The sequence below is a fragment of the Rhinatrema bivittatum genome, chromosome 2 (assembly GCF_901001135.1).
Source record: "Rhinatrema bivittatum chromosome 2, aRhiBiv1.1, whole genome shotgun sequence".
NCBI lineage: Eukaryota > Metazoa > Chordata > Amphibia > Gymnophiona > Rhinatrematidae > Rhinatrema > Rhinatrema bivittatum.
In genome coordinates, this window is record NC_042616.1 from 580004500 (window position 1) to 580032077 (window position 27578).

At 44.8% G+C, this 27578-nt stretch overlaps 1 protein-coding gene across 9 annotated transcripts in view; it reads right to left on the reverse strand.

Moving 5' to 3' along the window:
- PTPRM (protein tyrosine phosphatase receptor type M) overlaps window positions 1–27578 on the reverse strand; it is a 1907823-nt gene that overhangs the window by 490958 nt on the left and 1389287 nt on the right. For 5 of the 9 annotated variants that reach the window (XM_029591019.1, XM_029591018.1, XM_029591017.1 and 2 more), the window contains one exon: window positions 11872–11946. The exons of the other annotated variants lie outside the window; for them this stretch is intronic. In XM_029591019.1, the coding sequence (XP_029446879.1) occupies window positions 11872–11946 (75 nt within the window). The remainder of the gene's footprint in view (window positions 1–11871; window positions 11947–27578) is intronic. 9 annotated transcript variants of the gene reach the window in all.

Here is a 27578-nt window from a genome sequence, read left to right on the forward strand (position 1 = left end):
ACAGCTTAATCTATTAGAAAACTAAAGTCCCTAACCAACATAAATTACCTAGAAAGCTGTTGCTGTAACACACAGCACAACCCATTTGCTGTTCAGACATTTATAGCTCTTTGATTTTTTTTTTATTATTATTATTATTTCTGTACTGTATATTGTGGATGCAAGAAGCACACACTGTCTTAAGTATATTTCCTTCATTAAATAATATAAAAAAAAGAAATTGTACATAAGCAAATGCCACTTAGTCTTTAAATTTATGATTTTAAATTGAGCTTTAATCATCTATGAATCTAAAATAAGAGTTCACGGACAGAAAAACATGGATTATTAAGTAGTCTTTTACCTCAGGGGACTTTGCAATTGCAGCCACAAACAAAGATAGTGGAAATCTTCAAACTACTGTCTATTCCATTAAATTGCAGTAAAAATTATGCTTTTTTGTAGGAAGTTCCCAATATGATTGTGGTGATTTTGGAGCCAAAATGTATTTGCTTAATACGCATTGTGTTTGCTAGTAATCGGATTGTGCTACCAATGACTAATAGAAACAGAATATGACATCAGATGCGGTTTATCCAGTCTGCCCATTCACATCCCCTGCTCAGCTTTATAGCGCCTTTTTCTACTCTCAGAGATCTTCTCTATTTGTCCCATTCTCTCTTGAATTCCAGTACTATCCTTTGTCTCCACCAACCTTTCTGTAAAGAAACATTTCCTTAGATTACGCCTGAATCTGCCCCTTTTCACTCTGGTCTCATGATCCCTCATTCCAGATCCTCCTTTCCATTAAAAAAGAAACACAAAAGAAGATCATCTCTTTCGATCAGATATACTTGTACTATAACGAGGAAGTCATCAGAGTGATCACCTACAAGCCCCCTTACTACAAGCTCCATGCTGGATTGTTAAGGATCTCTCAACTATCCTCCATGAAGAAGAGGCATTAAGAAAAGTCTTACCTGAATTTCCAATTCTACCTGTAAAACTTACCAGTCTTTACCACAGAGTAAAAGGTGGACATATCCAATCCTGAGAGGTCCCAGGGGTATGTATTCATTTTGTGAGTTACAGTTAGGGTCCACTCTCTACAGAATGAGTCATTTGTCCATATCTATCAAGGTGACCGAGTCACTAGGGTGAGTCGATGCCCAGAACAGCTGATGGAAGACAGCCAAGGAACTCCAGGGCTCCAGGGTGTTAACGCCGCCGGCACCAACGGACTGCGGGCGCGTCCTCTTACCAGTGGCCTGGCTGTCCTGTCTCCCTCGAAGGCCCTTGCTGCAGCTTCAAGCGGCTGTCGCTGTTCCCCGGCTGCCCAGGCCTTCCCTCGGCCGCATAGTACCTCCAATGCCGCTGACTCCGAACCTCCCGGGTGTCCCCTAGCTCGCACGTGCCAGGACTCCGTCCCTTAAAGGGGCAGAGGCGGGAAAACCAGGCCCGGCCCCTAGCTGACGTCAGGACCCCTGGCCTTCTTATGGGAGCTTCCCCGGTCATCCTACGACTTGGCAACGAGTCAGCTTCGCTTCGGTGGAGTATTCTGTGCTTCGTTGGTGTCTTGGTTCCTGTTCCTGCCTTCCAGGTCCTGTTCCTGCGGATGTATCTTCTGGCTTCTGACCTCGGACTGGTTTTCGGCAACTCCTCTGGCTTTGACCTCGGACTGGCTATCGGCGACACTCTGGCTTCTGACCCTGGAATGGATATCGGTGATCCTCTGGCTTCTGATCTTGGACTGACTTTGGACGATTCTCCCGGCTGCTGCCCAATCGTCTTCACAGGGGTCCACCTAAGACCAGCCGGCCCCTGCACCCAAAGGCTCAACCCGCGGGTAACGGGGTTGGTATTGGCGAAGCTCCAGCTGGCCCCTGCAACAGCCAGCCTTGCCTCCCTATGGTGGGGATCTGCGGGAGTTCGCCCTCTCAGGTTGCACCAACTCCACCTCAGGCAAGGGGTCCACATTCTCGTCAGTGAACCGAACAGATAGCCAGGTCCATGAACCCGGCAGATGCCTCTGCATTCCAGGCCTGGCCCAAAAAATCATGGAACAGAAGGCCTTGGCCACCTTAGCCTCGGCAGTCGAGAACCTAAGTCTCCGCCTCAAATTGGGACCTCCCATGGCTGCTCCAGCGGCTTCCTTTGCCTGCACCCTTGGGCTACTCAGGAGACCCACAGCTGTGCCATGGCTTTTTGAATCAGTGCAATATGCACTTTTGCCTACAACCTGCCCTTTTTCTGGAAGTCAAAACCAAGACCACCTACATTCTCTCCCTCTTGGATGGGAGAGCACTGGCCTGGGTCACAGTGCTGTGGGAACGCGCGGATCCAGTTCTATGGGATTTATCCAGCTTCTTACGTCTTTTCCACACGGTCTTTGATGATCCAGAGAGGCAAACGGTCTCTGGGTCTACCTTGTTATACTTGCGACAAGGTTCTCGATTCCTGGCCGATTATGTAATCGAGTTCCGAACTCTCTCCTCCGAACTCCACTGGGACGCTGGCTGCCTACAGGCCGTCTTCCTCGAAGGTCTAAGCCCCAGGATAAAGGATGAACTCACGGCACGCAAATTGCCGGGCTCCCTTGATTCGCTAATCGACTTGGCTGGACGCATTGACCGGCGCCTTCAGGAATGCTCCTGTGAGGTTCAGTTCCCCAAGAGGCAAGTCGCATCTCAGAGACACCCCCGGCGTTCACCTTCGCCCACGGAGCCTGCCACTGTCCCTGGGGCACCTGGCGAAGAGCCTATGCAACTGGGTCGTGGGAAGCTCTCAACCAAAGAACGCTTTCGACGGAAACAGTCTGGTCTCTGTCTCTATTGTGGGAAGGCAGGTCACCTCCTGGCCACCTGTCTGGTAAGACTGGGAAACTCTCGGGCCTAGGTTCTATAGGAGGACTCTTCCTAGGTCTCACTTCGCCTTCTCCTCCACTCACCCTGCCTATGTCCCTTATGGTGGGCAACCTGAATTTTCACACTCTAGCCCAAGTTGACTCTGGGGCTGGAGGCAATTTCATCATGAAACAACTCGTGAAACACCTCCTCATCCCGATCAACCATTCGCCAGTTCCCCTGGTGCTTTCCTCTATCCAGGGGGATCCCTTGCCTGGTCGAGTGACCTTGATCACTGACCCCCTCACAGTCCGGACGGGGGCATTGCACATGGAGCTTCTCTCCTTCCATGTTGTGGACCGGGCTATACACCCAGTAGTTCTAGGGCTACCTTGGCTATGGAAACACTCCCCGCATTTCAACTGGTCCACGATGCAACTTACCAACTGGGGTCCAGCATGTTGCTCCACATGCCTCGAACTGGTCCCGCCCCTCTACTGCACCACCACTGTTGTCCGGTCCCCTGCTTCAATACACCGCCTTTGCTGACATCTTGTCCAAAGATGCTGCAGATACCCTACCTCCTCATTGCACCTTCGACTGTGCCATCAACCGGCAACCTAATTTGGAGGCCCCCCCCCCCCCCCCCCGGGGCCGTTCCTACCCATTATCCCCTGCCGAGACTCGAGCCATGACGGAGTACATCTGCGAAAATCTCACTAAGGGCTTCATATGCCATTCCACATCCTCGGCAGGGGCAGGATTCTTTTTCGTCGGGAAGGATGGTAGCCTCTGACCATGCATTGACTACCGTGGCCTGAACTCCATAACCCTCAAGGATTGCTACCCACTCCCGCTCATTTCGGAGCTCTTCAACCGGCTCCAAGGAACCAAAATATTCTCTAAACTAGACCTCAGGGGCACGTATAACCTGATTCGCATTAAAGATGGCAACGAATGGAAAACGGTGTTTAACACGCGGGATGGGCATTACGAATACCTCGTGATGCCCTTCGGACTTTGTAATGCCCCAGCCGTCTTTCGAAACATGATGAATGAGGTATTCCGAGACATGCTATATGACTGTGTTGTGATCTACCTGGATGATATCTTGGTCTTTTCCAAGGACCTTCAAACGCACCGCAAGGATGTAGCCCGGTGTTGCAGCGGTTGCCTGAGAACCAACTCTACGCCAAGCTCGAAAAATGTTCTTTTGAAAAAGATATGGTGCCCTTCCTCGGGTACATTGTGTCCAGTCAGGGGTTCCGTATGGACCCTGAGAAGCTCAAAGGGATCCAAAACTGGCCCTAGCCCTCAGGCTATGCCCGATACAAAGGTTTCTGGGGTTTATTAACTACTACAGTTTTTTATCCGCAATTACTCCACATTGGTGGCCCCGCTCACCGCCCTCACGCCTAAAGGGGCCAACCCCAAGCAGTGGTCCCCTGAAGCGGTTTCGGCCTTTCTTAACCTCAAAGCCACATTCCTCCTGAACCCTGCCTCCGCCACCCCGACCCCAGGCGGACTTTCATTGTCGAGGTGGATGCCTCCTCCGGAGCGGTAGGAGCCATTCTAAACCAGTACTCCGCTACCAATACCCTTCACCCATGCTCTTCCTTCTCGTGACAGTTCCCCCCCAGCTGAATGGAACTATACCATCGGGGACAAGGAGCTGCTCGCCATCAAGATGGCTTTCGAGGAATGGCACCCATGGCTGGAGGGGGCCCAACACCAGATTTCCATCTACATGGATCATAAAAATTTGGAATATATACATCGGGCCCAACACCTCAACCCAAGGCAAGCATGATGGGCACTCTTTTTCACGTGATTCGATTTCATGCTCCGCTATCACCCCGCTAGTAAAAACCAACAGGCAGACGCCCTTTCCCGATCATTTGACATCGAGGACAAGCCTGAACCTCCTCGATATATCATTGAGCCCGCTAGAATTCTCCTGGCTGCCATGACACCTGATCCACCGGGGAAGACCTTGGTAACCCCCAGACTCTGGAACAGGGTCCTCCACTGAACCCACAACTTGCATACTGCGGGACATCCTGGTCAACCTCTGACCCTGGCACTCCAATGATACTACTGGTGGTCAACCAGGAAAAAAGACGTCTCATCTTATGTCGAATCCTGCCACACCTGCACCCGTCATAAGAACCACACTGGTCGACCTTGGGGTTTGCTCCATCCGCTGCCCCCTCCTAGCGAGCCCTGGACCCACGTCTCGACTGACTTTATCGTCGACCTCCCTCCATCTAAGGGTAACACCATCATCTGGGTGATAGTGGACTGGTTTTCTAAAATGGCACATTTTGTTGCCCTGCCTGCTCTTCCATCCGCTCCTCAGCTAGCTCAACTTTTTGTTTACCACGTCTTTCAGCTTCATTGCCTTCCCAAGTACATTCTCTCGGACCGAGGGTCTCCGTTTATTGCCAAGTACTGGAGGTCGCTTTGCAGAAAATTTGATATCACTCTCGAGTTCATCACTGCTTATCACCCCCAGACCAACGGGCTGGCTGAAAGGACTAAACGAACCCTCAAGAGTTCTTAAGGTCATATGTGAACTCCAAGCAAGATGAATGGGCTGAACTGCTCCCTTGAGCGGAGTTCGCTCTCAACTCCCATCAGTCTTCCACCACGGGGTCATCCCCGTTCCAGCTAGTCTATGGCAAGCAACCACTCCCGCCTTTATCATTGCCCATTGCAATGCCCTCTCCCGCGGCTCAGTTAACTGCGAAAGAGTTGTACCGACTTTGGCCCCTCACTCGACAACTGCTGCACAAGGCAGGACAGACCGATAAAAGATTCTCTAATGTCCATCGTAGGCCTAGCCCACAATTCAAATCTGGCGAGAAAGTGTGGCTTAGCACACGGTTCATCAGGCTTAAACTCCCCTCCATGCGCCTAGCCCCCCCGCTACATTGGACCCTTTTCAGTACCTCGCCACTTGGGGTCAGTCTCCTACCAGCTCCAGCTACCATCTTCACTCAGAATTCACAATTCCTTCCACGTATCCATACTGAAGCCCTTGGTGTTGTCCTGGCCTTCTAAGAAGCCACTGGAAACTCGACGCCTCTCTTCCGATGATGACGTTACATATCAGGTCCAGGACATCTTGGATGTTAGAAAACATGGGCGACACTGGGAATACCTGCTCTCCTGGGAGGGCTTCAGCCCCGAAGAGAAATCCTGGGAACCCTCATCCAATATCCTGGACAAGGACCTCATTGCACAATTCCATGCCTCTCACCCTCAGAAGCCCAGACCCCTGGGAGAGGGCCTAGAAGGGGGTGTACTGTTAGCGCCGCCAGAGCCAACAGACTGCAGGTGTGTCCTCTTATCTGCGGCCTGGCTATCCTGTCTCCCTTGGGGGCCCTTGCCGCAGTGGCAAGCCACTGTCACTTTCCCGAGCTGCCCAGGTCTTCCCTCGACCTCATATGCCTCCGACGCCGCAGACTCCAATCCTCCCAGAAGTCCCCTAGCTCGAGCATGCACCAGGACTCCGCCCCTTAAAAGGGCCATGGCGATAAAACCAGGCCTGGCCCCTAGCTGAAGTCACAACCCCTGGACTTCTTAAGGGGACTTCCCCGTTCATCTTACAACTTGGCAACGAGTCTGCTTTGCTTCGGTGGAGACTTCTGTGCTTCGTTGGTGCCTTGGTTCCTGCCTTCCAAGTCCTGCTCCTGCTCCCATCCTTTGGTTCCTGCGGACAGATCTTCTGGCTTTTGACCTCTGACTGGTTTTCGGTAACTCCTCTGGCTTTGACCTCGGACTGGCTTTTGGTGACTCTCTGGCTTCTGACCCTGGAATGGCTATCTGGCTTCTGATCTTGGACTGACTTTGGATGATTCTCCCGGTGCTGCCCAACCGTCTTCACGGGGTCCACCTAAGACCAGCCAGCCCCCGCACCCAAAGGCTCAACCTGCGGGGAACAGGGTTGGTATTGGCGTAGCTCCAGCCGGCCCTGCAACAGCCGGCCTCGCCTCCCGACGGTGGGGACCTGCGGGAGTTTGCCCTCTCAGGTTGCGTCAACTCCACATCGGGCAAGGGGCCCACATTCTCATCCGTGAACCCAACACAGGGGAGGAAAGGGTTGCTGCCTTTCTTTGCCACCCAGAGGGATTATGTTTCTTTCCTGAACTTGGTTGAAAGGATTCCAGGAGGTATTCAGAGATCACCAGTTCTGTAGAAAACCCTGAATAGAGACTATAGATGTCCAACAAGTAGTCAGTGCTGTTTTCAAGGAAATTGGAGGATTTCTATAAGTTCTAGGGGGGTTAAGAGAGAAAAAACTCCAGGGAAGAAGAAGTTGTCATCTCAATTATCCTGCCACACTTACTCAAGGTACATGAAAAGCAGTACTTTCTTGTACTTTCGGTACAATGTTTTGCCTGTAGTAAAACGCTATTTTTGTTTTGGAACTACACCCATTAAGTTACTGAGAGACTGTGTAAGGATCCCTTTAGGTCTTAGAGTTTTAGCTTTCCCCCACTGTAGAATCCTGATTCCAGAGATTTATTTATTTATTTATAGGTTTTTATATACCGATAGCCGTTTGCACATCGTATCGGTTTACAGATAACTAAAACTTTTTGACAGTGTCATTATACAGAACTTTTGGCACTGCCATTACATAGAACAGTAAAGATGTACCGAGTTATTCAGTGTTCTTTAGCATCTGAAAGGGGCCTCTTCCCTGTTTTTCAGAGAATGCCCTGAGAAAGGGGATAATGTATTCTACAGAGAGCCATGCAAACTAAAATAAGTTACTAGGGACAGCTTACCCTACTGTACCATGGAATATGGGACATGTCCCTGCAAAAAAAGAGATGGAAACCCTGTACAGACTTTTAAAACAACTGATGAAAGCTACATACCACACAAAAAGCAGAAATCTAACATTCAGGTCATATTTACCTGAAGCTGTTCAAATGTGGTCTACTCAAAGTCTGAATGGTAGATTTTATGCAAGCAAATCAAGGCAGATACTCAGAAAACTGATAAATATGTTATTGTTACAGCATCAACAAAGTCACAGACCTAGTAGTAAGAAAATACTTTCCTGGTCCTGGACAAAGTGAGGTCAAAATTCAGAGGGCCAGCAAGTGGCAAAAATATCTGGGGAAAGTTATACATGTAGGGTCGGTAACTTTAAAACAGGCACCCATATACATGTGTGTATGGCACAGGGCCAGACGTGCTGTAAATTTGTATTCTGCATGCAGGAAAATGCACGTGTTATAAAATAGGCTGGGTGCATGTATGTATGCTTCCTATTTTATGTGTTACGTGAACAGCAGGAAAATGTTGGCTTTGAGTTACGCAAGTGAGGAAATTTTATAACAAGTGTGTGTCCAGGACAAGACTAGTTTCACCAGTTCATCCACCAGTTTGCGCAGTCTAAAGCTAATCCTTCAAGACGCCTCTCCTTCTTTAGCCTGCACTATCCCTTTTTTTTCCTGATGCGAGATATTCACACATTGGTACTTGTGTGTATATGTGGCAGGTTTATAAAACAGGCAGACACGAGCATGTGCTACATACATGTTATCTCCAGGTTTTGGTGTGCATATTGCTTTGAAAATTCACTTTTAACTGTTCATGGATATTTAATGGGACTTACGTGCACAAGTTTAGCAATAAATATATTCTGATAGAAGATGGCCGTTGCTTGAGACTCACGGTGAAGAGCTCTCTCCGAATTGCTTTGCTCTCACTGGAATGCTTCATACCAAACACAAGGTGAAATTAAGGGAGAATGTCTCCTCTTCTCCCTTACCGGAATGCCATTAGCCATGGATCAAGAGCTTCTTAGCGGCTCCACCAAACATACTGCCAGATGTAAGGTTGGTTGCAGATGAAGACGTGAAGCGGGCATCAGTGCTGCTGGCAGAAGGAGTATTGCTAAGCCCCAGCATCCCGATAACACCTTCCATTCCCTATACTGTCTCACCAGTGGTCAGGCAGTTCAGTCTTTACAACTTGATGAGGGAATTGGGATGCAGCTGAAAGAAGATCTTAGAATGGAGGGCTCAGGAGGAGATAATTTGTTACCAACATTGTTGGGGCCCATTAGCCCTATTCGATCTATGGGCGTTATTGCTGCAATTGGTTCTCAAAGATCTGAGGAAGGCAACACCATCCCTATGGGATTAGGTGATGTAGATTCCAAGGTACGCTCATTTCCTAGTCCTTTACTGGTAAAGCCTGCCATGATTACCTTGGATTCACTATGGAATGTTCTTGTTTCTTTGGAATCTGCTATATCCACTTTAACAAAAATTGCTTTGGATACTAATCATCAGGTGCTTGAATCAGAGAGTATGGTTACTACTCATGGACTTAAACTGGAACAGTTGGAGTTTGTATAACAACAGTAGAGAATCTTCAGCATAAACTGGGTCAATCTGAATTTGTACATTCTAAGAAACTGAACAATGTTGAGAATGCTTTAAGATCTTTGAATTTAAGAATTCTTAATTTTCCATATGTTAAGCTGATATCACCATACGAGATGTTTAAGTCCTATCTTACTCAAATTTTGAAAATGCCGTCTGAAGCGTTACCAGAAATTTAAAAAATTTATTATCTACCTTTTAATAAAGATGGTCCATCTGAAAAGCAATTACCTGATTCTTCGTTAAATTTGACTTATACTTGTACAAAAGGTTGTGAGCACACAATTTAAATTTATGCAGACGGTAGGGGTAAATATGGGGGTAAATATTTGAAGGTCATTGTTTCTTGTGCACTAAACTTGAAAAGTTACTTATACAAAGCTTTTTAATATTCTCCTTAGTATAGACAACATTAATTTGGCAATCTTAGACCTACAGTCATCATTTTGCTATAAATTATACCTGTGATGAGACTGCATCAAACTAGGTCGAGAGTACAATGTACAAATCTCATATTTGTGCACCTTTCCTCACTCCAAATCACATAAAATCTTAACTGATGTGTATTGTGCTGTTTGTACCTCTGACTGTGCATGTAAAACAGTCCCCCAAACCCTAACCACCACCAAAACCTCACCTCGAGTTACAAGGTGACCCTCCTATAGTGGTATGAAAAGTTGACTAATATATATACCACCCGAGAGTTCTCTCTCTCTCTCACCACTCTCCACTCCTCCGCCCAAAACAGGATTTGCAATAAATATCGCAAATCCTGGTTCGGGCATAACGCCAGGAAAAAAGGTATAGTTATTTCCGGTGTAATAACGTGCATCACACTATCACACATAATGTTAAATGCCTCTCATTTTCATAAACTTTTCCCCTTTGACTAAAGTTTGGAAATTTGCATACGCATCTTGTGATGTGAAAAATAATGCATGCGTTATGGCGTTAGGGCCCTAACGCATTTCTATCAATGACCCTATTAAAGTGGAACTTCAAATCACAGAGGGTCAGAATTGATTGAGAAAGCAAACTTATGCAGATGTTTGGTTCACTTGGTAGAGTGCCTTATAAAAGTCTTCACACACCCTTGAACATTTTTCACATTCTGCTGTCTAAAAAATACAAATCAAAATGCATTAAAATAGGAGCTTGTTTCACACTGATCAACATACTCTAAACTTTCATTGTGAAACAACAATTAAAGAAATATTCCAAAAGTAATTAAGAATTCAAATCAAAAGTATTCACAGCCCTGTGTGGTGGCTGTAGTGGTATATTTCTGCCTGCTAGGTGCAGGCAGAGTTGAATAACTGTGTGCCATTTTTGGTTAGAAACTGAAGGAGGAGAAGCTATTTTTTGTTTGGTCCTCTGTTCCTGGTGGGCTGGGCCTCATGACCCTGGCTGCATATAAAGAGACAAGTGTCTTGCTAGTCCAAAACCTAGTTTGTGAGGGTGCCTCAATTTTTTTGTAATTAGAAAGAAGTTAGGATTTTATTTTGAAAGTTAGCCTGGAACCCCTAAGTCCCGGCACAAGGAGGAAAATCTCCTGCCCTAGGAAACATAGTAAGAGAGAAGATCTCCTAATTCCATCTCATACAGAAGTGACTCTGTGCTGAGTCCATTTTCAATATTTTTGTGTTTTTGCTTTTTTTGTGTGTGTTTTGCTTTTTTTGTGTGTGTTTTGCCTTTTTGCCCTTCCTTCCTGCCCAGGAATGGGGGGAGAAAGAAATTTCCCTGCTGTGCTGAGTATCAGAGCTTTCAGCCCAAAGGATCACCCTTTTTAATATGGAAAGGAGAATTGAGCCTCTTCCCTGGGAAGAAAACAGAAGATTGAGAAACAAAGTACTGTAGAAATCTGGACCTCAGGGAGTGCAGCCACAGCAAGGAGACCCCCAGCTAGATCTAGGATAGGATAGGATAGGATTCCATGCCCTAGAGAGGAAGGCAACACAGGACCCAGAACGTGTGGGCACATGCATAGAGAGAGAACATTTTGGACATAGATTTAACAAAGAACAAATGTGTATGGTGCCAGATAATTACAACTGAAGATCTGTTACAATAAAAAGTAGGTTTTGAACACCCATCCAGCATGTCCCGTCTGGTTATTTGGTACCTGCATACACCCACCTTTCACCTCCTGATATATCACCCACTAAAGAGGGTCACATCATGCACTTTGGGCTCTGGCAATATATATCCCCCCTCCCCCCATCCATGTCCTGGGACTATTTGGACTGTGGAAAGACTTAGCCCTGGATTAAGTGTGATCTCTGCTGTCTCAGAATAATTGAGAAGAGAGGCTGTAACAAGATTCTTCTGTGACAAAGTAATAATGCAAAAACAAACTATATCGTAACTTTAATTATGGTATCTAAAACAGAGGACCTTAGCTTTTCCTAAGTATGAAAAAAAAGAAATCCTTTTCAGTGCATTTAAAATGTATTTAAAATCCAGCTCAGTTTTGCTATTCCAACTTTATGATTGACAAACGCCATTCTCCCTGCTCTTAATAACTCATAGGAAACATTTGGAATATCGTCTATCCAGTGGGAGAATCACTGTGTCATGCTTCATTAGTCAAGTGGGTAATTTTACTGGACTTAACACTGAAAAAAATGTCTATCACTTACAAATCCAGTTGACACTGTAAACTTTTATCATCATCCTTGTCTCCCAAGCTTTTCTTTTGGACACAGCACCAACACCTGTGAAAAATTATTATAGGTATACCTCAATCCATTTTGTCAATCTACAGAAAAATAGTCAACAATATGCTTTCAACTGAAGTGTTTAAAAATGCACCAACATATCCTGAGGCACCTTATGCCATTGCATTCACAGACTGTATCTAATGAATACAGCTCTTAGTAGCTGTGGCCAACAATTCATGTCTAAGGAGAATGGTTCTGTGATTGGATATATTTATAAATGATTTCTACTGAGAGCCAATTCCATCTTTTAGTCCAATACATTATGGTTTTCTCCCATTCTGTGTTTATGGGAAAAGACCTTAATGAAATCAAGTCGTTTGTGAAAATAAGCCTTACTACATGCAAATCAAAATTTAGGAGTAGTGTCCCAAATGGTATGAGCAAGTTTGTCTTACAGTGCTTACATGGGATTTCAGCCCAGTATTGATTTCTTAGCTTCCATACATGAAACAAAATTGGTCTTTGAAAATCGAGCTAGAGAGAGACCAAGTTCAAAATAAAGGACAATAAAGGACAATAAAAATTGATTAAAAATAAGTATGCTGCATTCACCTACCAGATAACTATTTTTATAGAGATTAAACTAGATTTCAGAGTTCTAAGGCTAAACAATTCATGAAGATGCATGGGAAACTGGTATTTAGAACAATCTGTTATTAGTCCATTTACAAAAATGGAAGTAGTATGGTTGATTCCTCAGTACAGAAAATATTTCACTTAATGTAACTGAAGGACTATGCATTAAAGAAAAAAAAAAAACAGTGGGACTCAGCTACCAATTTACTACTTGAAAACAGTGAGGGAGCAAGAATTGTAATTTAATTATGCAACCTGAATATTAATCAAGCAATTCTGGTATAACTAGCAACTCCTTACATAGCACACCCCCCCTCCCAAAAAAAAAAAACCAACCAAAAAAAAACCTCTCTCCTAACACCTGCAGGATAAAGCTTTTGATTCATTGTCTTTTCTAGTTATGCTATTATTCTTGTTATGCATGTATTGTAGAGGAGCTGCTGTTAAACTGCCTCTTTGCAGTTTTATAAGCCACACTTATAAACGACAATTCTAAAAATCAATAAATAAATATTCAATTTTAGAAAATGTGACTGCTTCAACCAGTCTGCTGTGAGTTCCACTGAGCAAAGTCTTTTAGACTTGGACCTTTTAATCTATTTTGGAAAATAGCAATAGTGATCACTATCATTGATAATTGCTTTTGATTCTAATAGATATCTTCACCTTTTCATCTGGTTGTACAACTTGAGTCACAAGCAATTATATTACTGTGCTGCAGATATTTAATATATTTACTATCACACATGAATAAATATACAGGCACAGGACTTGCAACTTTCATAATTATGGGCTGGAACTAATTCATGATATAAAACCACACATATAGTAAGTATAGCTCTTGAATTTTATTGGTGTTAAGAGTTGGGATACATTAATATGCTAGTTAACCTATGGTATTATCTATATCTATCTATCTATCTATCTATCTATATATATATTTGTTTATTTAAAATTTTTCTCTACCGGCATTCGTGATACAATCACATCACGCCGATTTACAGATAACAGGGGATGTAAAAAGAACATGAACATGTGCATAGAAACCGTAAAGTTACATTAAAACAGGGTTTATCTAACTGGGGGAAGAAAAGAGATAGATGAACTGAGCGATTATAGGATAAATTATTTACATTAAATTGATAGTATATATATATATATATATATATATATATATATATATATATATATATATATTAAGCTATATTAAAATTAGCCATTAATTTACAGATTTTAATATAGAAGTTAACTTCAGCATTAATGCCAGATGTATAGAGTGATGCGGAGTGTGCTTACATGGTAGGCAGAGGGGAGGTTGTAGGGATGGCCTGCTATATGGGAAATCTATAGGGGATAGGGAGAATTGGAGCCCACTGCCCTTTGCTTTTGACTGGTGGGTGGGGAGCCGGATGCCCCATGAGTTGGCACTGGGTTGAGGAAAGACCATGGAGATTCCCATCAGCAACTGTGTTAGTCTGCCTAGGCCAATGCAAAAACATAACTATACTTCGGAGATTATCACAAGTACCTAGCAGAATGCAGGTACTGAAATGTGGTAAAGTCTGCATTTTGGCTAACATAGTTCATCACAAAGAAGCTATGTATGTCATCAGGCATACCTACCCAATTAATATTCCATCTATATAATGTCAAAGAGAAACCTCATTTATATGTAATCATATATGTGTGTGTATATAAATTATATATATTTCTAAATTATATATAAATGATTATAAATAACCATTATATATAAATTATATAATTGATATATAATCTGATTTATATTGAATATCCAAAACTGAGATTCCAATGGGTATCAGAAAATAGGATAGATATCTAGACGATTCTGACCTGGAATTCACCACTAAGGGCAAAGTAAAGACAGGTGCCACTCTTAAGTCTAGTAGTCCATGGAAATAAAATATATCTTAGAAATTTGAGTTACTATTTTAGATATGTGCCAGAAGCCACTGATGACTCCTGTGAACTCAATTCAATCATAGAAACAATGCCACAAGGTAGATCTAAATTAGCTACTTAAGAACATAAAAACACAAGAAATGCTATAACAGGTCAGACAAACAGTCCATCGTGTCCAGCATCCTATTCCAACAGCAGCCAATCTGGATTGTTTGGAAGAACTACCCAATAGATCATAATGAGGAGGATCCATTCATTCAGCTCCTGCAAGTAAAATGTGGTGATCCCCCAAATCTACGTGGCAAATAATTGTTAATGGACCTCTCCTCTAGATTTGTCCAAACTTATTTTAAATTCTGTTGTGAAGGAACCAAAGTTCCAAACAATGAGAAGATGTCTATAGAAGAGAATGTGAAAACATTGTGAAAAAAATATGGCTTTAAAGAAGATTTGTGGAGATTGTAATCCATAACAGAGTTACAAGTCAGCTTAGCTGGGATCAGACTGGGGATAAGATGCAGCAAGCCTGCCAAGGAAGAAAAGAGTGCTACAAATAGGAAAATGAAAAGGAGAGAAAGAAAATGTCACTGTAGGCCAGAAGTTTGTAATTGGCCAGTATGGCCAGTATGGCCAATTACAACATGGCTTGAGCAAGAAGAAAAAGCCTTTGGAAAAACTAGAAAAGGGCAGCCGCCGAACAAGTGGAGGAACTGCCAGGCTGAGCCCGCCAGAGAAACAAAGACCAGCTGGAGGGAGACTGTGGTAAGCCTAGAGCTAGCAGTGCAGGTGAGCAGACGCTTGCAGGAAAGCTTGGAGAGCCTACATCTAGGGTATCAGGGCAAAGTCTTAAAGGCAGTTATAAGCTGTTCCATACCGCTTTATACCTGCCTGTACATAAACTCCTGTTGGATAAGTATGAAATGCTACCGTGTGAGCAAAATAACTTATCATGTAAAAGCCCCCCAGAAAGGCACAACAAATACTGTTTTTGCAAGTTCACCTGTGTGCTTGGTTGTTTTTGGCTATCTGGCAGCAGTCGAGGACAGGGCATATGTTAGCATATGTAGTCAAGGTTAGCTATACTGCTAACCTTGACTACATTCTCCAACAAGAAAAAGTATTCTCAAATTTGTTTTAAATCTACTACCAATTAGTTTCATGGTGTGTTCCCTAGTTATAATAGTATTGAAAGGTTAAGTAACGGTTTCCTATTAACTGGTTCCATACCCCTTCATGATTTAAAAAATCTGTATCATATCCCATTTCAGTTGTCTCTTCTCCAAACTGAAGAGCCCTAACCTATTAACCCTTTCTTCATAAGGGGTCCATTCTCTTCTACGTTCCACGTCTAGTTCTGCTATATCTCTTATGGGATGAGGCAACTACAACTAGAGATTACACTCAAGATGAGGTCAAGCCACAGATTCATTCAGAGGCATTATGATAATCACATTTTTTGTTTTCTATATTTTTATGAATTATTGATGTTTAATTTGTTTTTTTTAATTGTTTATAAGCTTACAGCTCACCTTTCCAAAGAATAAGTCCAAAGCAGATCACAATCAATAAACAATACAATATCAGCCATAACAAACATAAAGCACTCACATCAACTACTAATTCAAGCAATACATTAAGCTTCACTCAGCACTGAATATTAGCATGATGTAAACTAAATTTCATCACGACAATAAATAAACAAAAAAACATAAAAATGCAATAAATAAAGTTAAAAACTACAACATTATTAAAAGAATACCAGTCAAAGCACACTACTGTCCCTTCAACCATGTCTCAAAGGATTATTTAAACAAAGAAGCGTCAATACTTTTTCTAAAAGCCTTGTCAATTTATATAATCTGCCTTGGGCCCTCGTTTTGAAAAAGGTGGAATATCAAACACTTATAAATAGAAAAAATTAGAAATATTGTTCCAACCTTGCTTCTGATAGTAATGCATTTCATAGTTTTGGGACAAAGCATAAGAAAAGCATGGGATCTCATTCTAGTATACCTCAGTAATGTGAATTCTTACACATGGAGCTGAGGATTTCAATGTATTGAATTATATTTTTATGACTTTTATTTTTGTTCTTTTATTGTCAATATTATGGCTATTCTATCCTTGTAAACTGCTTGGTTAATTCTATTTTTGCGGGCAGTATATTAAATGTAATAAAAAGAATGATTCCAAGGTCTTTTTCTTGAGTAATAACTCCTACAAATATGGAATCAGAATTGTGTATATAGGGAGAGAGAAATTCTACATGTAAAATAGTGTTTAGCTACAAAACTAAGGTCTGAAAATGTCATCCTCGCTGTGGGTAAAAGAACCCATGCTATTCACAACTCAAGGGCACAGTTAGGATGGGAGAAGGAAAGTATGCATGGGGATTTAATCTTTAAAACCTCTCATATAAATTTGCTCCTACTTCAGTGCATTTGTGAAGATACACATGTACTAAGTATTTGCTGTGTGCTGCTGCCTAGATTTTCAAAGAGAAACCCCAGGAGGGAGGAGGGATTTCCCTTTGAAATTGAATTTGTAGGCCCTGCAACCCCCTGGACACTCTAAAATTTTCCCTCATAACACAGTCCCAGCTTGCAGAAGGAAAGTTAATGGGTTCTGTAAAATTTTTGTATCCACTAGTCAGTTAGCTTCAGGTACTGATGGCAACAAGCAGCTTAATAAATGCCTCTCAACTGTTGACAATATAGGCCTGGATTTTCTAAGGTCGCAAACCTTACAGAATCCGGCGGTAATCACACCACAGAGGTGTGATTGCTGCCGGCTTTCGCACCCAATAATGCCATCGTAAAAGGTGGTGCTATTGGGCGCGCTACTGGCAGCGAAAAGGGTTCTTACCTTTTCTCCGCCAGCGAAGTTTTCGCCGCTTCTGCCCCGACGACGCTCCAACTCCTCTTCTTCCGGGGCAGACTCTACCCCGACTCCGCCCCGATCTAGCTATTGCACGCGAAAAGTCCCTTTTCGTGTGTGATATACTACAAAAATGACCCCCATAGTTTGAAGTCCACTGGATGTGCTAGCATTCTATCATGCTCCAGCATCTTATATAAACATTGCACATCTTATTATGGTTTTGCCAAATGCTCTCATTCCAGACTCATTCTGAATTACCTCTAGCTCATTTTGGACCATACTGACTATTGCATATTACATGAAGCTGGATTTTGGATCAAGTAGGATCATTTATTCACCATCATCAGTATTTCCTGAATGCTATTCTTTTTGCTCTTTTTCTTCTATTTAGCAGACTTATGTATCACTTGTCGGGTAAAAATAACTGCTCAAAATATTGTACAAAGCTTGTAAAAACACAATGCATGAACATTACTATATAGGGATAATTTTATAACAGCCTGCATATATTTAAAAACATTTTTTTAAAATTAATAATCTGGCTTTAGGGGCTGGTTGGCCACTTCAAAATCGGATTACATTTAGGTTACATGGGAATTTCCTGTTCCCAGAGGGCTTACATTATGCACACAAGTTACTCCAATTTACAAATGGAGAAATTATGCATATTTTTCCTTTGAAAATTACCCCACCAAAAATATCTACACCTACTAATTTGTGCACAGATTTTTTTTTCTGAAGAAAGTTACACACGCATGCTTTGAAAATGCAAAAATATGAACTTAAGTGCAAACCCTTCTCCAGTTCTGTCTTGGGAGTTCCTTTGCTTAATGTAAGATACATTTTCAAAAGGATTTCATGCATTAAAGTAGCATATATATATATGCATATATGTGCATACATATTATAAATTTTGAGAGAATGCATGGATCTCTTTTTTTGCATGTACATTTTACAGGGAAAAATGGGGCAATCTAGGAGCATTCTGGGGTAGGGTTCAGAAGTAAGCACAGTAGTTGCTACTTTGTAAGAGATATACACCTATGTATTACTAGGAATGTGCATTCATTTAAAACAAAAATGCAAAAGGTGACAAATAAGGCTAATTTATTTCATTTGGGGGGCCCCAACTGAATTGGAAGTTTCCCAAATGAAACAAACCTTATTTGTTTGTTTCCTTTTAAACAAATGCATTGGGCCTAGGTCTAGCCTTGAAGCCAGGGCCTCACCTAGGGCACAAGGCAAGCCCAAAGCAGGGGCTGCAGCCTATGCCCCAAACGAGGCCCCGGCTTTGGACCTAGGCTGAGGTGCCAAAATCGTGCTTGGGCATAGGCTGAGGTCCAAAGCAGGGACCACGGCCTAGAACATGAATACAATGCCATGGTCTCGGCAGAGGCACAGGATGACACCAAGGCCTCGGCTGAGACCCCCGAACCCCCCCCCCCCCCCCAAAAAAAAAGTTTCTCAATCTGTCAGGTATCCATTGAAGGCCAGGTCCCAATGCCGGAGCCTCAGCCTGGACCCAGGCCTAACACTGTGACCCTACCTGGAGGCTGGGTCCTGATGCTGGGACCTAGGCCCAGACCCAGGCCATATGCCACGACCTGACCCAGAGGCTTTACATCAATTTGGCGACATCCACTGGGATGAAATCACTGGTTTTAATTCTGGCGTGAGCCCAGCAGATACCTGTTATTTGGCAGTGAAGAGCGGAAGAAGGAAGACAATGGACCATGGAGCTCCAAGGCCTCGACCTTACCATGGGCCGAGGCCCAGGTGTCAGGACCCAGCCTCCTGGCTGAGACCCCGGAGTTGGGCCTGGGTCCGGGCCTAGGCTCCAGCATAGGAACTTGGCCTTCGGGTCAGGTTGCAGCATCGGGCCTGGGCTCAGGCCCTGACCTAGGCCGAAGCCCAGGCACTGGGACCCGGTCTCTGGGTCAGGTCACAGTGTCGGGCATGGGTCTCGACCTAGGCCCCGACATCGGGACTCGGCCTCCAGGTAAGTTGCAACATCATGAAGGGTTCCGGGCCAAGGCCCCGGCATCGGGACTTGGCCTTCGGGTCGGGGTGTCTGGCCTGGGTCCAGGCCCTGGCCTAGCCAAAGGCCCTGGTATCAGGATCAGGTTTCTGGGCGGGCCACAGCATCTGGCCTGGGTTCGGACTCCAGCTTAGACCGAGGCTTCGGCCTTGAGTAGGCCGAAGCCGTGGTGACCTCCTGCAGCCTCAGCCTATGCAAGTCTGAGACTTCGGCCTAGTTGCCATCGGCGGATCCCCACAGAACTGGGTAAGTGGGGGTCAGGGAGTACTGGCCCCGGCATTTTTCCGGGGAGGGGAAAGATGACTCCTTGCCTGTTAGGATTCCTGGCCATGGCCAGCCGCGGCGAGCCCCCTTATCTGCTCCGGCAGGTGTCCAGTCCCGGCTCTCTCCTCCGCCACACGGGACGGCCAGGCTCCGAATCCCACTGCGGCAGCCTGCCCACGTGGCGCAACGCCACCGGCTCGGCCTCGGCACCCTCCCCTCTAGGTGCGCGCGCCATTCATTTAAAGGGCCCACGGCAGGAATCAACATCACCTTGGCCAGGTATTTAAACCCGGCCCTGACTTCAGCACTTTGCCTCAGCAACGGGTCCTGCTCTGATCTAGAGTGCGTAGCTGCGTTGTTCCTCATCCTGTGTTCCAGCCTTGCCTTCTGATCCTGCATTTCGGTCCTGACTCCTGTTCCTGTGCTCCTGCCCTTGGACTGACTGCCCGGTTTGGACCTCTGCCTGTTATCTCGTCTCCACTTGTTCTCTGTCTGCCTGACCATTGCCTGGTAGTCCGTCTTCGCTTGACCCCAGCCTGCCCTGACCTCCAGCCTTGTCTCTTCGTTTTGCCTGCCTGCTGCCCGTCTTGACCTTTGGCTTGCTCCTGGTTTTGTCTGTCTGCCACCTGCCTAGACTTTTGCCTGCCCGACGCCATGTTGCCTTCTCCTTTGGACTCCTCGATGTGAGAGACCCGCACCTAAGTCCTGCCAGCCCTGGCACCCAAGGGCTCAACCTGCGGGGAATGTGGGCTTGTAAAGATGAAGCTCCTGTTGAGTCTTCTCAGCCTAATGACAAGGACCACTAGGGGCCTTCCCCTGGGTGGCAGCATCAACCTTGTCTCGATTCAAGGGTCTACATACACAGCAAGGCCAAGTTTGTGTTTTTTGGCTGGTTTTTTTTTTTTACTTGCTTGATTCGTTTTTTTCATACGAATCAAATGAATCAAGCAATCCACAAACCGAAATTCAAGGGAAAAAAATCACCTGAAAATGAACCGAATAACGAAAACAAATTTTTTCCCCTGCCAATCCCTAATTATTACCAATCTTATTTGTATAGTTTTGATCTGTTAATTGACTTCTGCAAGTGAGACTGGAATTATCTGTTGTCTGCTATTTTTGGGTGGAAGGTTTGGGTAAAATGCTAAAGGATCTTGGTGAACTGGTGGAGGACTAGGTGAAATGGTAGAGGTATTGGAAAATGGTGATTCCAAATATGAGCACAAGTATTTTCAAAATGCTATACAAGCAAACATTTCACGTGCAAAATATAAGCACGTATGTTTATAAAATAGGTAGAGAAAGCATGTGTTTCACTGCATTGGAAATTTTAGCACAGTAAAACACATGCGTCTATTTTTGGAATAGAAATATGGAAATTTAGAACTCCCATTGCACAGTTTATAAAATACTAGCATTAATCTCCAGATATCTACTTACGTGTGCAAATGCTATAGCATGAATGGGTTTGACAGTTGGGCTCAGCGGATAAACTTATGGGCATACAGACCATATACTTACAAGTTTACCTGCATAATAGGTGGGCAATTTTATAGCAGACCTCTTTCAAGGGTAAAGCACTGTTTTACTTGTGGAAATGCCTTTGAGAACTACCTTCAAAATGTACAATTTTTATTTACTTACATATATTTTGCCCTAGCTAAGTTAGCTCAGGGCAAGGTACAAATTGTTTTAAAAAGAGAAAAAGCATTAAATACAATAAAAATAACATAATACAAAAGTCATAAACAAATCATAATAAACACACACAAAAACATTATGATCATCATTTATTTATAACACACCCTTCCAGCCAGGGAGTTCAAAGCATGCTACAGATAGTACAGGAAAGTGTAAGATACATGTTAAATATAAACAGTCTAGTAGACTATAGTTGTTAAATAGCATTGCTAAGTAAGGTAAATTGTATAAATATTGCAATATGTATAAACAGTTTAATACAGTTAACGGGCTATATAAAGAGTCTTTAGCAGGATTTGTGTCATTGGTTCGGACAAAAACTGCTCTATTGAGCCAGGTTTTCATCAATTTCATGAAGGATCTGGAGCGAGTCTAATATGAGGTGTCAGATGTCCACAATGTTGGGACTGAACCTGTAAAGAGTTTTTATCTGGTGTTGGCAAGTCCCATTATTATCGGGGATGGCACTTCCAGACATGCCCACATTTGGGGCCGATGCAATAAACCAGCGTGGAAAACGGGCACTCAGTGTTGAGCGCCTGCCTTCCAAACAAGCGCCCAGCACCTCTCCTGGGTGCACGATTGAATATTTAAAGGAGGGGATGCTCTGCCAAGGAATCAATAGGGACAAATGTGCACCCCTAGCGCCTCCCTGGCAGTGGGCACCTAGGAGAGGTGTCTGTCAATTTTCCAAACCTGACTACCGGCACATCTTTTTAAATATTTTTTTTTTTAACTTTTTGGTTCCTCCGACCTAATATTGCCACGATATTAAGTAGGAGGATGTGCAGAAAACAGTATTTTCTGCTTTTCTGTACACATTTTTGGACTGCTCAGAAATTAACGCCTGATCTGGGCAGGGGTTAATTTCTGAGCATAAAAATGTGATGAGTGCTATTAGTTTCACGGGAAGGGGGGGTGGACATGTATTTTGGATAGGCTAATTCCCTTCTAGAATAATGAATTATGGACGTGCATTCAAAACCCGCTTCCAACCACGGGTTAAACAGCGTGCTCAGCTGAGTGCAATGTATTGCACCCCTTTGGGAGCAAAGACAGTGAAGCAGGTGTACAGGAAGGGAAAGATCTCCTGAGGTAGGTCAGGGCCAGGACTTTGAGCATTTTATAAGCTAGGGCTAAGAGTTTGAATTTAGTGAGGTAGCATTTCAGGAGACAATGGAGGGTTTTTTAGAAAAGGAGTTATAGGGTCAAGTTTGTTTACCTGTGTGTGAAGGTGACATAAGCGGCGGCTGTCAGCGGCTGACAGCCACGGGTTCAGAAAACAGACGCCGGCAAAATTGAGCGGCCGTCTTCCAACCCGCGAGCCGCAGGCTGATTTTTTTTTTTTACGATTTTCTAAAATTTTTTATTTTTGGGGCCTCCGACTTAATATCACTACGATATTAAGTTGGAGGGTGTACAGAAAAGCAGTTTTTTCTGCTTTTCTGTATTGCCCGGTGCTGGCAAGAGTTAATTTCTGAGAGTAAAATGTGCGGCTTGGCTGCACATTTTACTTTCTGGATCACGCGGGACTAACTAATAGGCTCATCAACATGCATTTGCATGTTGCGGGCGCTATTAGTTTTTTTGGGGGGGGGGGTAAAATAGCGCGTCGAAAACGCAAGGCCAAACGGGGGCTAACGATGCGCTCAGTCGAGCGCACCATACTGCATCGGCCCGGATTATTAGTACCACCCACTGTGGCCCTCGCCCAGTGTGCACCCCTAATCCTTTGAGTCCATTGCTGGCTCTGGGATCTAATTCCACCCTAGCAGGACATTTTGGACTGGCTGTGGGACGCAGTGAGTATTCATCACTGCAGAGACTTGTGCCTCCTCTGCACTGTCATGATCAGTGTCCTCTGGTGACTTCAACACGGCTCTCGCTGACTCCTTGTTAGTGCCACGCTTTGGCTCCTCTGTAGCTTCTCTTGCTGGAGTCTCTATGCCCCCTTTCTCAAGATTCTCTGTGGCCTCTCCTTCTGGGGTCTCCATGAGAATGCCTCCATCAGGCTTCTTGGTAGTCCCTCTCACTGGGGACTCCAAGGCCTCTGCAGCCCCTTCAACTGGCCCCTTGGCAGCACCTCTCAGGCTCCTCCATGCTGCCTTCCTATGGCCACTTGATACTGTCTCTCGCTGGCCATTCGGTGCTGCCCCCTTCTGGACAGTTTGTGATGCCCTCTCCAGGGCTCTCCTCAGTCTTTGGCACGTTACAGCGCCTTCCTCTGGACTTTCTGTAGTGTCGACCTTGGGCTTCCCTGAAGCACACCTCTCAGGCTTCTTCCTGCTGCATTCCTGGCTCTCTGTGATCTCCTCTCTCAGGGGTCACTGCAGGCACTCTCTCTTGCACTGCCCTCTGCTGTGTCTTCTCTGCATTCCCAGTGGTCTCCTCAGGCCCAGTTTGTCAGTGATCTCCATGGACCTTTCTCAGGGGGTCTCTTCAGCCCCTCTCTCTAGACTTTCCACAGCACCTGATTCTTGGCTCCCAGAAGAGTCTCAAAGTATAACATTGTTCATCAGTTCCACAAGAGCACATTGCCACATCTCGCTTAGCATTGAGTCCATCTCTATGGCCAAAACCTATATTTCTGCTACTGTCTATAGCCATTCCTCTCTCTGGGCATCTATGGCATCTGAGAGAGAATTCTCTGACACCACTAGCCTGACTGGCCTTTCCATCTGTCACACCTCCAGTCTCAGATTCTCCATCTCATCCGGCTCTTGAGACTGGAAAACTCCCACTACACAGAAGTACATAGCTATGCACTTTTTTTTAAGTTCTTTGGCTTCTCTTTCTTCTTTCACCTGTACTGCAGTACACCCACTGGATTTCAACCAGGTTTTCGGTAACTACTGCCCAGGCGTCTGGCAGCTGCACTCTTTGCTGAGGACTAACTTGCTTACTTCTGGAGGGACATACCCTGCCCCCGCACACAGCACTCACAGCCAATTCTGGCAGTTTTCCCCAGGGCCACATCCTGTTCCAGCCACAGTGCACACTTTTCCCTCATTTTTTTCTCTTTAAAAGGAAAAAAAAAACCCTGCCTCACTAGCACTAACTACACTGTGTAGCAGTTCTAACTTCTGATGGAGCTTTTTCCCTTAGTCTAAATAAAACAACCTAACCCTGCCTCCAGGCCCCACTGACCACTCTCTGATTTAAAAGCAGTTTTCAGGTTTTGGTTTTTTTTTGCTCTATGAGCTCCTGTGCCTGTGGACCCTTGGGCCGAGGAGGGATTGGCTCTACCTGAAAGGGAGGCCTGCAGGGTCCCACTGTCAGGTGGACCCAGGCAAACTAGAGACCAGTCAGGACCTTCACCTATATCAGCCCACATTCCCCTCGGGTTGAGCCTTTGGTTGCCGGGGCCTGTAGGAGTTAGGTGGGATCTCTGCTGATGCAAGGCAGAAGGTCCATATTAAGCTGGTCGTAGGCAGGTGACAGTCAGACATATCAGAGGTCCAGGCAATGATCAGAGGCAAGTAGTGGTAAATCATATCTATGGTCCAGGCAATGGTCAGATGCAGGCAGTGGTCAGTGTATCCATGGTTCAAGCTGAGGTCAAACCAGGTATCCATCCGAGGGAAGAGAAAGGAGATGGATAGGCAAGGTGGGCAGGCAGGCAAGGATAGGAACAAGTGGACAATGAAGGTGGAGATGAACTGGAGCAGAGCTAAAGACAAGTAGGGCAAGCTGGACAAGTCCGAAATGAAGACAAGATGCTGGGAAGCAACACGCACAATGAAGTGTAGCTGGACCTGTTGCTGAGGAGAGTGGCTTCCTGGGAGCTGCCCTTATATAGGACTGTGCAGATGATGTCATCGCTAGGGGCTGCAAGGACTTTTCTGCCACTGTCCCTAAAAAACTTGGCAGTGGTGTGTGCACATGCCTAGAAGAAGGTGCAGCGCACACTGTCGGTGCTGTCCTGCTAGCAGCGTCCTGCTGTGACAAAGAGCGGTACTCTGCTTCATGGCTGACTGGCAGCGTTTGCCATGCTGCGGGGAGACAATGCCTGTCCGGCCGGTGGAGATGAGAGCAGCAGTTTGCAGAGGTGGCCCTCAGATCACCAAATGCAACATGAGTTAGTAGCACTCTCTTCTTTTCCCAGCCTCTTTTCTAGGCAAGACTAGACAAAAAGGTTTCCTCTTTATTTCTGTATGCTCCCTGAGCCACTCAAACTTTGGCTTCCTACTCCTTAAGCAGCACATTGCCTCCAAGCTCTTGGCAGGACGCACAACTAACTTCAAATCACAGGCCTCCCATGAAATGTTGGGGATATTTTTGTGCCAGGCTTTTGAAAAAAATTCAACCTGACATCATCTGTGAGGGTGACTAAGCAAATCAATTTTTTTTACCTTTGTGTGAAGGTGACTGAGCAAATCACCTTGGCTGTAGCACAAAACCACACTGACTACAGTCTTTTCAGTTGCACTTTCATTTTATTCACCTTAACAGTAATTCAATAATAATAATTATGAAGACTGCCTACCTTTGCAGTACCTTGGGTTTGGTCAGAATAGTTTTATAGGAGCTGCCTCTCCTGGAGACGAGGAGGTCTCCTGAAGCCAGCTGGGTTTACACTCTTATCCTGCCCCAGCTTGTCCTGCCCTTGGACTCTTCCCTGCCATGCAGGGTCCTGCCCACAGAGCTCTCTCCCTCCTGTGGGATTTAAAGTACACCAGGCATCTAGCCTGGTTCTATAAAGGAGGAAAACAGGGTCACCCTGTCACACTTTGTTATTATGCAGAATGCAGTGTTTTATGAGCTGCAGGGTGTGGTTTAGGAAATTGTTTCCCAAGCCTCTCCTGGAGGCACAGGTAGCCAGTTGGGTTTTAAGGTTGCCACAATGAATATGCATGAAAGAGATTTGCATGCCCTGGGTCTCCAATATATGCAAATCTATCTCATGCATATTCATTATGGATATCTTGAAAAGCTGACTGGTTAGATGTGCCTTCAGGAGAGGCTTGGGAGACACTGATTTAAGGTGTTGGGACCTCTAGCATAGAAGAAGCAAGATTAGATCAGATGGGAGATTATCAAAGCCTGGACAACAGTTGCAAAGGTGTTAGCATCCAGGAGGGTTCAGAGGTGGAATAACTGGCAAAAAATCTGTTTTGGACGCTGCTTGGATCTGGGCTTTGGTGGTAATTTGAAAATCTAGTATAAAGGTTAGATGCTGTACTTTAGAGCTTAAGATTAGGATTGTTCTATAGAGAGTCAATTTTGGGAAGAAGTGGTTGAGTTCTTTATTTCCAATTCATAGGCATCTTTGCCTTTTTTGGGTTTTGGTGTAGCTAGCAGGCTATTCTCCTTTCTCCTTAAGCAGTTGTTGAGGGTCTTTCATACTTACACACAGGCCCATACAGTAAAGCGCAGTCACGGTTACCCTGCTTCTAACTCGCTTTATACCCACAATTTGGCCGCGTAAGTCCAACCCGCGATTCACTATCCCTTTTAACTCATCCTTACCACTTCTTGAAATCAACGGGTAACCCTTTCTGCCCGCGGCATGTATATGATATGTAAACGATCGGATTAGCTATTCCCTCCCATACAGTAACGCGCGCCCCGATTATCGCCTTTTTAACCTGTAGTTTTGCCGCGCGTTTAACCTGCTAATTTACCACCTACCCTTACCCCTGCATTAGTGTGGAGCGTCAGGCAAGCCCCGGCAGAGAGAGACAGCAATAGGCAGGCTCCGGTCAAAATCGACTCGACATGTTATTAAAGCAAATGTGAATAAAGTGCAACAAAAGTAAACTTACTGCATGTGAATGACAAACAGTCCTCTCTCCCCCCCTCCCGAAGCAAGGCGCATGGCGAAAATCGACCCGACATGTTATTAAAGCAAATGTGAATAAAGTGCAACAAAAGTAAACTTACTGCATGTGAATGACAAACAGCCCTCTCTCCCCTCCTCCCGAGGCGCGCACCGCGGCTCCCCTGCCTCCCGGGGGCAGCCGGCAGCGAAAGCCGCTTCCAGCAGCCCCCGCCGGCGAAGGTGGATGAACGCACGCCTGTACGTGCAATTTGGGTGCTCAAGGCAGCGAAAGTGCATGACCTAACGCCGTGCCATCCCATTTCTATGTTTCTAAACTCCGCACATAACAGACAAATATGACCAATCTAATACAAAACATAAAACATACACAGCCAGACTAGAAACAAAATTAAACCATAACAGTCCTACCTCAGCAACATGCTTTTATAAAAAAAACTTTTTTTTTAAATTTTTAACCTATCTTTT